Genomic DNA, 17,078 nt, shown 5'->3' with positions numbered 1-17,078 from the left:
TTTACATTAAATGTCACCAGATTCCATTAATGCCTTTTTTTTTTACTGGTTGTTTCCACTCTGAACATCCATCTGTTCTGTATCTTGCGTCTTACACCCTTAATTTTGTTTTTAATATTTTTTTATTTCAAGTGTTTAAGGCCTAAATATATTTGTGTTCTTCATGAATCACTGCAGCAATAGCTTTGTTAATGTATCCTTGCTCTTGACCAGAATCATGACAGGTCCTTCACAAACAAAAAGTTTCTATGCCTCAACCTGACCTTGAAAGTAACTAAAAATAAGGAGTAGTTGTAAATATCAGGAACGAAAGAGAGAGCACAAAATATGTAATGACTTTTTTTGGGGACCTAAGTCACTTTACTAAGATTTGCACCAGATGCACAGAAAGAAACCGGAAAGGCCTGGCTTCATACACTATAGAGACTTGTGCCAGTTCTGTAAATCTACCGCAAAAGGTGTCTGCTACTCCCTGTATCCACTGCACAATTTCTTCTTGATCGTTAGCAGTTACGATTAATTATGGTTATTAATAACAAATAATTGTGAAGGCACTTGCATTTATTTGGAAAAAATACAGTAAAATGTTTAACATATTTTTTAGGTAAAAAAGCTACAACATGATAAAAAGTAAAGAGGTTTAACAATTTCCTTGTACAAGTAAACATCAATTGCTACAGGTGCTGGTCATAAAATTAGAATATCATGGCAAAGTTGATTTATTTCAGTAATTCCATTCAAAAAGTGAAACTTGTATATTAGATTCATTCATTACACAAAGACTGATGTATTTCAAATCAGTATTTCTTTTAATTTTGATGATTATAACTGACAACTAATGAAAGTCCCAAATTCAAAATCAAAAAATCTGGATTAGCCTCCAGTTAATCCAAAATGCGGCTGCAAGAATTATTACAAGAACAAGAAAATATGAACACAACTCCAGTTCTTAAATCCTTACACTGGCTCCCGGTTAAGTTTAGGGCAGATTTCAAAATCCTCCTTTTAACATATAAAACATTAAATGGCCAAGGTCTGGCTTACTTGTCTGAATTTATCATGACTTACAAACCTGAGAGCACATTAAGATCTCAAGATGCCAGTCAGCTTATGATTCCAAGGATTAATAAAATAACAGTGGGAGGTTGAGCTTTTAGTTACAGGGCCCCTAAACTGTGGAATGGTCTGCCTGCTTCTATAAGAGATACCCCTTTGGTCTCAGCCTTTTAAATCCCGGCTGAAGACTCACTACTTCAGTTTAGCATATCCTGACTAAAGCTGCTGATTAACTAACTGTACATGCTGCATCTCTGTTGTTTGTCATAGCACTAAAACATAAGTAACATGATAGTTATAATTGAATACTAACCCTCACCTATTCTGTTTCTGTTTTCGGTACTCAAATGTGGCAATTGGTGCCACGGCCCACCTGCCAAGTTGTTTGCCTGCCTATGGTAAAGTTATCCCTGATGAAGCACCGCAGGAATCATGGGAAAGAGGGGTCCTTTCATCGGATTGGCTGGCCCAGCACTGTTTCAGTCATGGAATGGCCAAATGGGGGAGGCAGCTTGATGGATGAGGTCTCCAGGACTCTAAAAATATCCAAATCTTATTATGTGATATTATCTACTGTTAAATTGTGTTCCGTACTTCTAAAATTTTTATTTTTATGCTGTATTGAGGATTTGTTCTGTTCTGTGTATTGTATTGTATTGACCCCCTTCTGTTGACACCCACTGTACACCCAACCTACCTGGAAAGGGGTCTCTCTTTGAACTGCCTTTCCCAAGGTTTCTTCCATTTTTCCCTACAAGTTTTTTTTTTGGGGGAGTTTTTCCTTGTCTTCTTAGACAGTCAGCTGGGGGGCTGTCAAGAGGCAGGGCCTGTTAAAGCCCATTGTGGCACTTCCTGTGTGATTTTGGGCTATACAAAAATAAACTGCATTGTATTGTATCAGGGACAGGATCATAACTGTAAAAATGTCATCAAGCACTAACCTATGTTATATTTATTATGGGACAACATATTTAGTTGTCTTTCAGACTTTGTTGGAGATATACTTAAACACAATCTTTTACAGTCTTACCTGGAGTAAAGCCATAAATAAATGTTGCGTCAATGTCTTATACTAACCAAGCCTATAGGAGTACTTTCCTTAGCGGAACAGCTGAAGTATTCTTTAGAAGTTTTCTACTTTTCTAATACCTGCTTGCTTTTTATTTCTCTTGAAACTGCAATATACATGATGAGGGACTGCTTCATAACAGGGCTCTAAATTTCTCTGAGCTGGAAAATGAGTGGTTTTCAACATGACTTAATGTACCTTTAAACATACATTTTTATAATGTTGCACTCGAAGCATAACCAGATTTACAAAATCACTGATGGAGCATAGAATCATCATGTCACAAGTAAACAATTAAAAAGACGTTTAAGTGCTTTAATAAATGTCACTATTTGCTATGTATCACACAGGAGTTTACAATTCATTCCTGAAAGTTGGTCATTTTATACTAGTTTTACACAATGTATAAATGTCTTATTTATAATGAAAAAAAAACCCTGTAGATTAAACCTTATGATGTAACGATAATAAAGCCTTAATGTGTATCTCAGCAAGACAGCCCCATCACCAACAATGTAAAAGAACACCTATTTAAAAGTGCACTATTATTCATCACCACCATACCCCAACAAAGCAGGAAATATTTTAAGAACTATTTTCTGCGCAATAAAACATTCAAACTTTTTTTAATGTACAAAGCACCTGTTTAATGTGTAAGTATGTTCAATAAGCATTCAAGAGGGCAATACTATCTCAACAGTGAGCAAGCTTAATCTTATGTAATTTCACAGTCAGTAAGGGAAAACTGTGTAACATTTCTAAAGAAATGTGTGCAAGTTACATAGAAAAAATGCATAAAGGACATAAGTTTTTCTCTGACTAGACATTGAGTTGAAGGAATTCTACAAAGAAAGAAAAATTTAAAAGCTAAGTCATAAATTGTTGCAATACTACTAATACTCTGTAAGTAATTCAAGTAAAAGATAATTTTACACATTTACCTTAAGTTTGCAATGGGTTCAATGTTTTCTTGATCAGAATCAAAAATAGACTCTTCCTCTGTTTCATCATCTTTAGTATTTTCATTTATAGTGTCTACCATCATATCAGATGTCTGTTCATAGTAGTGAACTAGTTCACGGAGCTCATTTAATCGTTTATGAACTTCCTTCAGTTTTCTAAAAAACAATTTTAAATACCATTTCATAAAAATGCAGAAATTAAAACAAATTATAGTGCAAGCAGTAAAGCATTGGTCGCAACAACTTGAACTGATTTACATAATCACTTATCAGGTAGTTAGCAAAACAAGAATGTTTAAAAATTGTGCTTTTTCAGAGCTATATACTCCATTGTCATATTAATATTAGACCCATGCCAATTAAAATCATTTAAAGCATTGGCTCTGAGACCTATTTTTCGAATGTCAAATAATCATAGGCAATTTTGTGAATGTTACTTATATAAAGTGGTCATGTGGAAAACAGCAGGCCACAATTATATACAATCACTTCTTAGAAAAAGCAAGCTACTGCTTACATATGTAAAATTCTACCAATGCTGCATTATGAATTCCCAAGATGGTCATAAAACAAGATAACTTCTACGGATCAATAGCAATCCTGTGTCAGAAAAATTTTAAATGACAAAGTATATTTCTTAGGCATGGCTTTATACTTAAGAGTAAAAACTATAAATTGCAGTGAGATGCAAGCTTTCTATGATGTCAATTGTATAACATAATGAGACAAACAGGCACGAAAAAGAAATGTCTACACCAAAAATAAAACTGACATTCTATATTATATGAACTTGGAAAAAATAAAATTCTCGCTTAAAGAATCAGTCCAAAACTTTTTTAAAACATGGTGTGACTTAATTAAAAAAATGAAAATACGTCTTAATTAAAAAAAATGAAAATAAGTATCTATGGGTTAAAATATGTTTTTTTCGATTTTTTCTCTCTGCCAAGGGTTGAATTTTTGTTTTGCTAATTTTTTTTGTTTGTTTATTTATTTATTGTTTAATTCTCTGGTGTTTTTTCTAGTTTGACTTAGAGGTCACTGGTTGTTGCATAAGCTCTTCATTTTTTTTCTTCTGGATTGTATACACTTACTTTTTTTAAATAAAAAAAAAAAAACTTTCATTTGGGCGATTTTTGAATCCAGCATTGAAATTTTTAATACCACTACCTTGTAACCCAATGAAAATTAATTCAAACAAAGTAAAAATTCTAAGATGTGCTTACACAATTGGGAAGGATTCTCTAATAACCAATTAGCATGCAGACTAAGCAAAGGTGAACAATGAGATTACCATTAAGACACTGTAGTAATGGCTACTGAAAATGAGGCTTTGCAGTGTTCTGTGAATAATAAATTAAGTTTCACTAATATCAGGGAGTAATAGTCATTTGCAATATTATGTCTTAAGATATATTTTCATATTAAATATCTTGAATAAAAAATATTTTAAAAACATCAAACTGATTACAAACTTCTAAATACAAGCGTTCTTGTTAGATGAACAGCTGTAACAACCAACAAAATTCCTTAACTATGTTTCATCAACCCTCTAAATATAACACTGACCTCTGAAGATGTGCTGTGGTATCTAGCACTAAGACGTTGGCAGCAGATCTTTCAACACTAAAATCCCTGAAGCATACAAAAAAACTCGTAATCCCAGGCCACTTTCAATTCCTTTGTTACAAAACAAATGACACTAATGGAGAGGTGTGAAGGAATTTAAGGTGGCCCAGGATTATGAGTTTTTCATATGCTTCAGGGTTTTAGTTTTAAGTCCTATAAGTTGCAAGGTGGAGCTTCCTAGGATCTCACTTGTTTATCCAGCAAATCACACAGATGCCCAATTAGATATTTGGAGAATTTAAGGCCAAGCCAACACCTTAAACTTTCTGTCATATTCCTCAAACCATTCCTGAACAATTTTTGCAGTGTGGCTGGATGCATTATCCTACTGAAAGAGGCTACTGCCATCAGAGAGTACTGTTGACATGAAGCAGAGTACATGGCCTGCAAAAACCTTTAGGTAGGTGGTACGAATAAAAGTAATATCCATATGAATGCCAGGACCCAAAAGATTCCCAGCCTAATATTGCCCACTGCATCAAAGTGTCTCTGCCAGCTTGCCTTCGTACCATAGTGCATTCTGCTGCCATCTCTTCTCCAGATAAATGATTCACACACACCTAGCCATCCACATGATCTAAAAGCAAACATGATACATCAGACCAGGCCACTTTCTTCCATTGCTCTATAGTCTAGTTCTGACGCTCATGCAGCCATTGCAGGCGCTTTACAGCATTGCACAGGAGACAATATGGGAACTCAGATCAGTCTGTGGCAATGCAGCCAGCTGCAGTATTGAATTTTCTTTGGTAATTTATGGTATAGTAGCTCTTCTGGGGGGATTATACCAGACAGGGTAGCCTTCTTTCTACATATATATCAGTAAGCCTTGGGCACTCATGACTCTGTCACTAGTTCACTGGTTGTCCTGCCCTGGAGCACATTTAGTTAAGGACTAACCACTGCATACCAGGAACACCCCACAAAACCTGCTGTTTGAGAAGCTCTGACCGAGTCATCCAGCCACCACAATTTGACCCTTGTCAAAGTTGCTCAGATCCTTATGCTTGTCCATTTCTCCTGCTTCCAATACACCACCTTCAAGAACTGACTAATCACTTGTTGCCTAATATATCCTTCTCCATCAAACATACCAATGTAACAAGATAATCAAGGTTAAGTCATTTTACCTATCAGTGGTTTGAACGTTCTGGCTGACTGATGAATACTGCTCAGATATATACATTCAAACATACATACCCCCAACATAAAATTTAAGATTTGAATCTGCTACTTTTGAACAAGTACAAATTTTGCTTTCATAATTAAAAAGCTAAAATATTCTGAAATCCTTCAGATATTGTTCTACATCCTTATTGGTTTTATTTTAAACATGTACATGCAGCACTCAATGAGGAAAAGATCTTTGTATCATTTTAAAAAAGTAAAATACAGCTTCTAAAGCATATAAACTCACTTCCACTGAAGGATAAAGAGAAATACCATGGACTATTGTGTCTGATGTAGGAAACCACTAAAATGTGAATCAAAAGGTTATACAGTGAAGAAATACAACTAATTTGAATGGGATAAATGGATTAAATGGGTAACCTGTATTAATATTACCAATAAACCACTGGCTAGAATTACCTTTTCCCAGTTTGACATTTACTCTGAATGTACAGTATATACATACTGTATAACAAGCTGTCAACATCTCGTACTGAATTACGCTTCTGGAAATGGTACTTTCAAATCAAGATAAAGTTAAACAGAGTAAATGAAACAATATGTATTGCGAAAGAAAAGATGAATGAAAGAAACCAATCACATCCTTAGAAACTGGCAACAAATGGCTTGGGTGAGGAAATGAGCTGCACTTGGATCTGTGCAGTTAAGAAAAATGTTTAAATAAACAATACCCAGAATACAACAGTAAGGGCAATGACCTCAGAAAAAAAAAATAGTAAAAAATATCAGAATTAGAAGGCTACAGCCAAAAAAAATTTTAATAGTAGAAAAGGAAAATATTTAATGAATACTACTATTGTTAATGAGTAAATTGTTACTGTATAGACAGATGACATAAAAGATAAACCTTTCACTTTAAGTGCAAAATGAAATTCTGCAGAAGCAACTGTACTTCAGCAATTCAGAGCATACCTTTTTATCTATTAATCTTGGCAATGGTGGAATAATAGCAGCAGACCAGTCCCCATTACCAAACCACCTAATTTTTGTATATAATGTACATCAACGTTACTTACTATTTATGTTGATCTTCATTTTAAAAAAAAAAAATATTTCAATTTCATGAAAATTAAGAACCGGTGTACACAATGGCATTGATGTTTACCATAATTACTTCTGATCACCGATGGGCATTTGTGCCCATCTTTCCTTTCTATTTCTGGCAGTGTTGCCAACAAAACCCAGAGCATTCTTTTTCTTTAATTTTTGTTTGAATTGAAATATTGAAAATCTTATGTGGCCAGCACATGACTTTTTCTATATTTATAATGGCAGTACAGTATACAGTGTAAATTTACTATTTTTTGGACTAAATTTAAACAATTTGTTAATTAATCAATTTGCCTAAAATTGTGTGAATTTTTAATGAATTCTTTTACTCTTGTTTTGTGTCATTTAAGATGTTAAAAACTACATGAGGAACAGTGGAAACCTGGACCTTCCATAATGCAGTTGGGATGACCTTGCATGCATAGCACCAAGTACTCAGACTGAAGCAACAGAGTACAAAGTCCAAAGTAGGAAAACTGTTTTAAGCCAAAAATAAAGTGTTGGCCACAAACCCATAAGACATCTAATATATTAAGGCATAAAATCCAATTAACCTTTTTGTTTATTAATTATGCCCTAGATGCAGTGACTACAGTCTTTGAGAATTGTAACCTTTAAAAGCTCAAATTAAAAGCTTATTAAAAGCTTTGGGTGGAAATCAACTCACAGCAATCCTTCTGTTCTGTGCATATGCAATTTTTTTTTAAATTTCTGAGCAGTAGGTTGGTTGTTGTTGGAACCAAAGTGGAATCTACTCTTAATACTAACAGGAATCAGTCAATTTGTTCTTGAGTTAGACTTTTTTTTTTTTTTACCACAGTCATACAGACACAGAGACACAGATTATTAAAAACATGCTCAAATTTTTCTCAAGTGATAATAATTTTTTTTCTTTTTGAAACTCAAATGCAACTTTTTAATGAAAACAATACTTTGCCCTATTCTTACATGTAAGAATAAATATAGATACTCGTAGAGCAGAAAAGTTGTACATTTATTTACCACATTGCACAAATTTGGGTTTGGCCCAAAAATGTGTGCATGGAAAAAACAACTTTATACTAACCACAAGCCTCTGTCTGAATTAACAACATGATCTTAGGGTTTGTTTATACTTCACGCATCATGGCTGCCACGTGTTCTCAACATTCATTTGACGCGTCCTCTGAGCACGTCTTCAGAAATTAATGCGACGCGTGCATGAGTTGCAGTACCAGCAAAAAGTTGGGAGGCACAATGTGATAAAAGTCGGAATGTGACGTCAGTCTCTGTTTACTATCTATATGTTACAGAAAGCCGCTATGTAGAACCTCTGGGATCGATGTGCTTGCTTCAATGTTTGATGAATGGTTCGGTGTGGTGAAGCAAAATGCCGACTTACAAATGCATTCATGGTGCTTTTATATTCAAGCGTTGCATATTCCCCAACGTAATGATACGGTACATTTTAAAGGTCTCACATACCATCTTCTTTGCACCTTCACAACATCATCAGAACGTATGGCAATGTATTTGAGCCACAGAAAAAAAATTAAGGGCATGGTGAAAAGGTCTATTTTGTGATTAAAGTAGATATTTCGGCTTTAATCTACTTTATCATTAAAGTAGACTGTCGCAAACGTCATCTTAAAACCAACCCAGTTGTTAATCGTTACGTGCTTCTGGGTCTTCCTACTGAATTGACAGCAGCAACTGCCACACACAAAACACATTACATTTATGATATTCCAGTTCTCTGCACTTTTAGAATCCTTAGATTTATACTTGATATCATTTTCATGATGAAATGTATTAAAGTATACACGTTATATTTTACAGATACAGTGGTGTGAAAAACTATTTGCCCTCTTCCTGATTTCTTATTCTTTTACATGTTTGTCACACACAATGTTTCTGATCATCAAACACATTTAACCATTAGTCAAATATAACACAAGTAAACACAAAATGCAGTTTTAAATGATGGTTTTATTATTTAGGGAGAAAAAATCCAAACCTACCTGGCCCTGTGTGAAAAAGTAATTGCCCCCTGAACCTAATAACTGGTTGGGCCACCCTTAGCAGCAATAACTATAATCAAGCGTTTGCGATAACTTGCAGTGAGTCTTTTACAGCGCTCTGGACGAATTTTGGCCCACTCATCTTTGCAGAATTGTTGTAATTCAGCTTTATTTGAGGATTTTCTAGCATGAACCGCCTTTTAAGGTCATGACATAGCATCTCAATTGGATTCAGGTCAGGACTTTGACTAGGCCACTCCAAAGTCTTCATTTTGTTTTTCTTCAGCCATTCAGAGGTGGATTTGCTGGTGTGTTTTGGGTCATTGTCCTGTTGCAGCACCCAAGATCGCTTCAGCTTGAGTTGACGAACAGATGGCCGGACATTCTCCTTCAGGATTTTTTGGTAGACAGTAGAATTCATGGTTCCATCTATCACAGCAAGCCTTCCAGGTCCTGAAGCAGCAAAACAACCCCAGACCATCACACTACCACCACCATATTTTACTATTAGTATGATGTTCTTTTTCTGAAATGCTGTGTTTCTTTTACGCCAGATGTAACGGGACATTTGCCTTCCAAAAGTTCAACTTTTGTCTCATCAGTCCACAAGGTATTTTCCCAAAAGTCTTGGCAATCATTGAGATGTTTCTTAGCAAAATTGAGACGAGCCCTAATGTTCTTTTGCTTAACAGTGGTTTGCGTCTTGGAAATCTGCCATGCAGGCCGTTTTGCCCAGTCTCTTTCTTATGGTGGAGTCGTGAACACTGACCTTAATTGAGGCAAGTGAGGCCTGCAGTTCTTTAGACGTTGTCCTGGGGTCTTTTGTGACCTCTCGCATGAGTCGTCTCTGCGCTCTTGGGGTAATTTTGGTCGGCCGGCCACTCCTGGGAAGGTTCACCACTGTTCCATGTTTTTGCCATTTGTGGATAATGGCTCTCACTGTGGTTCGCTGGAGTCCCAAAGCTTTAGAAATGGCTTTATAACCTTTACCAGACTGATAGATCTCAATTACTTCTGTTCTCATTTGTTCCTGAATTTCTTTGGATCTTGGCATGATGTCTAGCTTTTGAGGTGCTTTTGGTCTACTTCTCTGTGTCAGGCAGCTCCTATTTAAGTGATTTCTTGATTGAAACAGGTGTGGCAGTGATCAGGCCTGGGGTGGCTACGAAATTGAACTCAGGTGTGATACACCACAGTTAGGTTATTTTTAACAAGGGGCAATTACTTTTTCACACAGGGCCATGTAGGTTTGGATTTTTTTCTCCTAAATAATAAAACCATCATTTAAAAACTGCATTTTGTGTTTACTTGTGTTATATTTGACTAATGGTTAAATGTGTTTGATGATCAGAAACATTTTGTGTGACAAACATGCAAAAGAATAAGAAATCAGGAAGGGGGCAAATAGTTTTTCACACCACTGTAAGTCGTTAACTTCATTTAAATAATGAATACTGATGTTGTGGCAGAGCAGTAGTGCTGATGCCTCGCAGGGAGTTGCGCCCGTTGTGTTCTCTGCTTGGGGTTTGCATGTTTTCCTGGTGGATTTCCACAGTGTGCGGCGGTTTCCTTCCAAAGACGTGAAGTTTTGGGGATTTGGCGACGCTAAAATAATACTAGTGTGTAGGTGTATGCTTGTGTTCACCTTGCGATAAGCTGATGCCCCGTCCTGGGAATTTATTTCTTTCTCACACTCGATGCTTACTGGAATGGGCATACATCCCTGGATTGATGGATGTAATCATTAAACATACTTTTCAGAGATATAGTGGCAAGGTGTCCTCGGAATGTAATGATGTTCCAGGCAGTTCACAACACAGCGAAGCTGAATGTTTTCTCACCGTGATGATATCTCACACTGCCACCTGGTGGAATCTTCCAGATTTATGTAAATTACGCATGCAAGTATGAACAGTACAACACTTGCGTAGCAGTAGTGTCTGCTGAAGCATGTGTTACGTCAAGTATAAATGTGGCCTACCAACCAGAAGTCTCTGTCTGAATTCATAACATGATCTTAGACTACTTCAAACTAGAACGTGGTATTCAACAAGGGTGCATTCTATCACCATTGCTTTTTGCAATCGCTATTGAGCCACTCACTTTCGAAATGCATTACAGATAAAAGAGATTATTAGAGAAAGGGACTTGAAAAGAAAATTTCACTATATGCGGATAAAATGGTACTATACATTAGTCCCCTAATCATCTTTACCAGTAGTCCTTAATGCACTATAAGAATTTCAAAATATACCGGGAGTTAAAATAAATTTGAATAAGTGTGCTTTTTCCAGTAAACTCTCTAGCACAGGATACTAGACTGGACATCTGTTTATTTTATAAGAACAGTTTTAATATCTAGGGGTAAACTTCACAATATAAAGATCTTTTTCAACACAATTTTGCAATTTGCTTGGAAAAAAACAAACAAGATGTGAAAAGACACAAATTGATGAATATACACAAGCTTGGTCTGCAATAAAAATAAAACCCTGCTGCACTTCTTTATATGTCCTGCTTTGTGCCCAAGTAAATACTAATTACTGTCAGTATAACAATTGTCCATCAATCACTCTGAATGTGGAACCAAAGCAGGAAGCACTTCAAGGAAGAGAAACTTATCTATTGCTCCTCTACACGATAAATCAACTTTTTCAACTCACTAAAACCTACACAGTATTTAATCTTTGGAAAATGTCCAGGATTAAAACATTTTAAGGACCGTATACAGATAATGTTTTTCCATCTTATGAACTGTAGCTGCGACTTTTTTAGGTTCCCCAAATCAAGTAGCTATTAAGGTAGCAAAGTAGAATCCAGCATATGATATTCTAAGTAAACCCCTTAAATTAAAGCTGAAAGTGTACACTTCAATCACATAATGATTTCTTTATTGTAGTGGTGTCACAGAGGCAAAATTATGAAAATTGTGCCACTGTCCAAATAGTTGTGGACTGAACTGTTTAGCATGTCTGAAGCAACACAACACCAAAATAAATGCAAAGTAAAATAAATGGCTGTTTTTTACAATTGGATGTCAGTATTTGCCTTCATTTAAGAATTCTTTCATGTAGATTAGAATTATAATCAAACAGTCATATTTGACCTAACAATGCTAAAGTATATCAACACAAACAACATATTAAATACAAATGTATTAATTTGAATGAATCCATCTTTTCTATCACTGAAACCAATCTAACTTTAAAGTACACCCTTTTCACACCATTAAGACCAGTATCCCCAATGTTGGAAACACTGCAAAATAAAATGGCTTTGTTATAATAAGATATATCTACTTAATTAATTACCTTAAGTACTTGTCTATAAGCCGCGGCTTATCTAAGGAAAAAAGTTGTGAAAATGAAAAAATAGAATATCGGCTTATACATAAGTCCGGCATATACACAAAACCAATTTATTAAAAAAAAGTTATACATTTTTAAAAATTAATTTTTATTAATCAAAGCCATCAAATTCAGTATTAAAGAGATCAAACATCTTGCTAAAAGATTCTGGAATATCAGATTCGATTTTATCTTCGGATTCTTCTTCACTATCAGTGGCAATATCAGTGGCAATTGTGACTCCAATTCCGGCCAAAACTCTTTTCGGGACCGACGGCAGCGCTTCTTCGGATGCATTGCTTTTATAACAGGCTTTTGTTTATTCCATCGCTGGATGTTTGACTCGTCTGTTCCAAACTCTTTAGCCCCCGCCGCATTGCCATACTTTTCGGCATAGCTCACCGCTTCAAGTTTTCAATGATTGGGATAAGATTTTTCAGTCTTCTTTACATTATTCATTTTAAAAAATTTCACAAAACAAAAATTTAACAAAATCACAATTTAAATGACGCTTCTGCTGCGTGTTGACTCGGCGACGCCTAGAGCAGAAAGAACGCGCTCCGGCCGCGCCATGCGGGTAGTGAGAGAGACGCCAATATCTCACACTCTCTCCCCCCTTAAAGAAATTAAATGGGTGCGAGTGAGACCACTGACCTCCCTCCCTTCTATTAGTTAGGCTCATCCATGAGTCCAGCTTATCTATGGTAAGATTTTATTTTAAAAATTCGTATGATTTTTGGTCTCTGGCTTATACACGAGTCCGGCTTATGGACAAGAACCTAGGGTACATTATATAGCACCTACACAATACGCTTTACATGGACAGTAGGGAACCACTTCAACCACCACCATTGTGTAGCATTTACCTAATGATGTGACAGAGGCCATTCTTGCACCAGTACATTCAACACAAATTAGATGTTAGGTGGTGAAGAGGTGAAAGAGACATTTAGCCAATAACAGCCAAGATATAATTAGGGAACCAGAATGACCAGGTCTTGTGTGGCACTTTAACCAACACTTAGGAAACTCCCTACTCTTTTCAAAAGATGTCAGAGGATCTTGGACATCACAGTGCAATAAAACTGCTGACAAGGGCATGTCACTCTAATAGTGTGTAGTGAATTAAATTTTGTGAAACCGCATGGCTGCCATTTTAACAGCATATCCCAAACCCTGAATGGGTGCTAGCTGTATTATACAATGGGAAAAGAACTTTAGAAACTGAAATATCATTGATCACACACTGCTTATACCAATAGCAACGAAGAATAAAAAAGGAAGAAAAAAAGTATATCAGTAAATTTAAAGCAGAGAATTGACAGAGGAATGGAACCAGAGTTTGGAATACAACAAGCATTATGCAGTACAATTCATAAATACTTTACAATTCTATATTTAGGAACACTAGCATTATCTTTTTTTTTTTTTTATTAATTTTATTACAATCCATACAAAGCAATCAATGTTTTTACAAAGAGAAAAATTAAGTTAAGAACAGATCGATCCCCACCCCTGAGAGAGAGCAAGCCAAACGGTGTTAAATTTAAGGCTTGTAAACACACCTAAATTAATAAATTCTCTGTGCTTTATGAACTTATTTTAAAATATTACTGATTAGATCCTGCCATGTTTTGAAAAAAGTCGGATCCTCTGAGTATTTGGTTTTTTCCAACTTCAAATAATATTACACATTGGTTTCCCACTGACTTAAGAGGAGAGTTTGGGTTTTTCCAGTTTATGAGAATAAGTCTGCATGCCAAAAGTGTAGTGAATGCAATCACAATTTGTTTGTCTTTCTCCGCTTTAAACCCATCTGCAAGAACACCAAACACAGCTGTTAATGGGTTAGGAGGGATTGTGAGTCCAAGGCTATCAGAAAGGTAATTAAAAATGTTTGTCCAGAATAATGTTAATTTGGTGCAGGACCAGAACATGTGACCTAGTGAGGCTGGGACTTGGTTGCAACGTTCGCAGGTTGGATCATGCCCTGGAAAGTTTCTGATTTGAAGATAGTGAAAGAAATGTGTAGCTGGAATGTTAAATTTGGAATGTAATTGTTCATAGGATGGAAAGAAGTTGTCTATATAAAGATCTCTCAGCAAGTTAATTCCAAATTTTTTCCAGAAATTAAAAACTGCATATGTTTGTGAAGGTTTAAAGAGGTGGTTCTCTTGCAGGGGTGCCACAGATAGAAGCTTCTCCATCTTAAAATGCTTTCTACATTGGCTCCAGATTCTAAGTGAGTGGAGCACAATTGGGTTATTAGTATATTGCCGATAACGTGTGTTTACTGGAGCAGAGAGCAAGGAATACAAAGAAGTACGGCAGGATTTTACTTTATTGTGGTCCAAGCCTGTGTATGTTCTTCTATTTGTGTCCAGGTTCTTATCGCCTGTATATTTGCTGCCCAGTAATAAAACTGGAAGTTAGGTAGAGCCATGCCGCCTTCTGCCTTTTGTCTTTGTAAGGTTGCTCTTTTGATGCGTGGATGTTTTGAATTCCAAATAAATAAGGTTATTGTCGAATCTAATTGCCTAAAAAATGATTTATTAATGTATATTGGGATGTTTTGAAATAAAAAAAGGAGTTTAGGAAGAATATTCATCTTAACAGTGTTAATTCTTCCAGCTAGTGTGAGATGAAGGGTTGACCATCTATGCAAGTCTTGTTTAATTTTTTCCATGCAGACGACAAAATTTTGTTGATATAGAGCTTTATGTTTACTTGTAATGTTTACCCCTAGGTATTTAAACTGTTCTGCAATGATAAAAGGTAGGGTATCCAATCTAATATTATATGCTTCACTGAGTTCACTGGAAAGAGTACACTCTTATTCAGATTAATTCTGAGACCAGAGATCTTTTGAAATTCTGTGAGTGCTGCTAAGACAGCAGGCACAGAATTTTCTGGGTCTGATATATACAGTACCATGTCATCTGCATATAATGAGATTTTCTGTTCCAGTCCTTCTCTGCTAATCCCCTTTATCTGATCAGTATTTCGACAATGTATTGCCAGTAGTTCAATGGCAATCGCAAACAGCAGCGGTGACAAGGGGCATCTTAGTACACAGTAATTTAATCCATGCACAAATGTTTGGGCCAAACCCAAACTTCTCCAATGTAGTAAAAAGGTATTTTCATTCAATCATGTCGAATGCTTTTTCTGCATCCAATGATAATAATATTTCTGGGGTGTTTGATTTAGTTGGTGAGTATATTACATTAAACAGGCGTCGAAGATTTGAAGATAAGTGCCGGCCCCTAATAAATCCAGTTTGGTCTTGTGATATTACAGAGGGGAGCACTTTCTCCATCCTTCTGGCTAAGATTTTAGAGAGTATTTTAACGTCGTTATTCAGAAGTGAAATTGGTCTGTATGATGCACATTGTAATAAGTCCTTATTTTGTTTTGGAAAGACAGTGATTAGTGCTTGGTGAAAGGTTTGTGGAAGAGATTGGTTATCTCTGGCTTCTGTAAATGTTGCTAATAGGAGGGAGCTAGCTGAGCGGAGAATTTCTTGTAAAATTCTGCAGGGTAGCCATCAGGGCCTGCTGCTTTCCCGCCTTGGAGTGACTTTATAGCATCTAGTAATTCTGATAACGCCAGAGGTTTATCAAGTTCCTCCACACTAGAAGCGTCTATTTGTGGTATCTGTAATGTATCCAGAAATGCATTAGATTGTGTATTGTCTTCTTTAAACTCAGTAGTATATAGGGATTTATAGTAGTCTCTGAAAGTGTGCATTATATTTTTGTGTTTGACGATTTTATCTCCGTTCGTAGTAGTAATTACCGAGATTGCGTTGCGCACTTCTTGCTTGTGAATTTGTTGAGCTAAAAGCTTATTAGCTTTCTCCCCATGTTCATAGTAATGATGTCTGGATTTGTAAATTAGTTGTTCAGTTTCTTTAGTTGTCAAGAGGTTTAATTCTGAATGTAGAGCCTGCCTCCTCCTATGTAGAGTCTCGCTTGGTAGTCTGGTGTGTTCTTCATCTATTTTAGTAATTTCGCTTTTATCTCTGCTACTTTCTTGGCCTCGGATTTATTTCTGTGGCAAAGATATGAGATAATCTGTCCTCTTAAGAAGGCCTTAAGAGTTTCCCAGAGTATTCCTGCAGAGATCTCGGGGATGTATTTGTCTCTAGAAAGAATTTAATTTGTTTGGATATAAATTCAGTACAATTCTCGTCAGCTAATTGAAGCGGGTTGAGGCGTCATCTGCGGGGTGAGTGCATGGGGCTTAGTAATTTTAGCTCCAAGATCATAGGTGCATGGTAATCTTAGGCAAGAAGTTATTGTCTATAAAGAAGTAATCAATCCTTGAGAAACAATGATGTACTGGTGAGTAGAAAGAATATGTTCTTGAATTTGGGTTTAAAAACCTCCAGGGGTCTGATAAGTTGTGATCAGTTATAAACTTTGTAATTATTTTGCAGTATTAGATGCGTTCCCCTGTGGAGGAAGTCCTATCTAAAAGTGGATTTAGAACACAATTAAAGTCCCCAGCCATTATAACTTTATGAGTGTTCAGATTGGGAATGGATGCAAATAAATTTTGTATAAATTCCTTATCATCAACATTAGGTGCATAAACACATAAACATTTATCAAGATCATTTTACAGTTAGACAAGTCTCCCATGACCATTAAATAGTTTTGCACTTTATATATATATATATATATATATATATATATATATATATATATATATATATATATATATATATATATATATATATATATATATATATATATAGTCTTCAGCAATT

The 17,078-nt window shown here is 35.7% G+C and overlaps 1 protein-coding gene across 4 annotated transcripts in view; it reads right to left on the bottom strand.

The window, feature by feature from the left end:
* The window catches only part of pcm1 (pericentriolar material 1), a 203,021-nt gene that overhangs the window by 92,704 nt on the left and 93,239 nt on the right, over nt 1-17,078 (bottom strand). For 3 of the 4 annotated variants that reach the window (XM_039750949.1, XM_039750951.1, XM_039750950.1), the window contains exon 11: nt 3,067-3,243. The exons of the other annotated variant lie outside the window; for it this stretch is intronic. In XM_039750949.1, coding sequence (XP_039606883.1) covers nt 3,067-3,243 — 177 coding nt within the window. The remainder of the gene's footprint in view (nt 1-3,066; nt 3,244-17,078) is intronic. 4 annotated transcript variants of the gene reach the window in all.

This window comes from Polypterus senegalus, chromosome 4 (genome assembly GCF_016835505.1).
Source record: "Polypterus senegalus isolate Bchr_013 chromosome 4, ASM1683550v1, whole genome shotgun sequence".
Taxonomy (NCBI): domain Eukaryota; kingdom Metazoa; phylum Chordata; class Cladistia; order Polypteriformes; family Polypteridae; genus Polypterus; species Polypterus senegalus.
The sequence above is the reverse complement of the archived record's forward strand: the minus strand, read 5'-3'. Positions and strand labels throughout refer to the sequence as shown.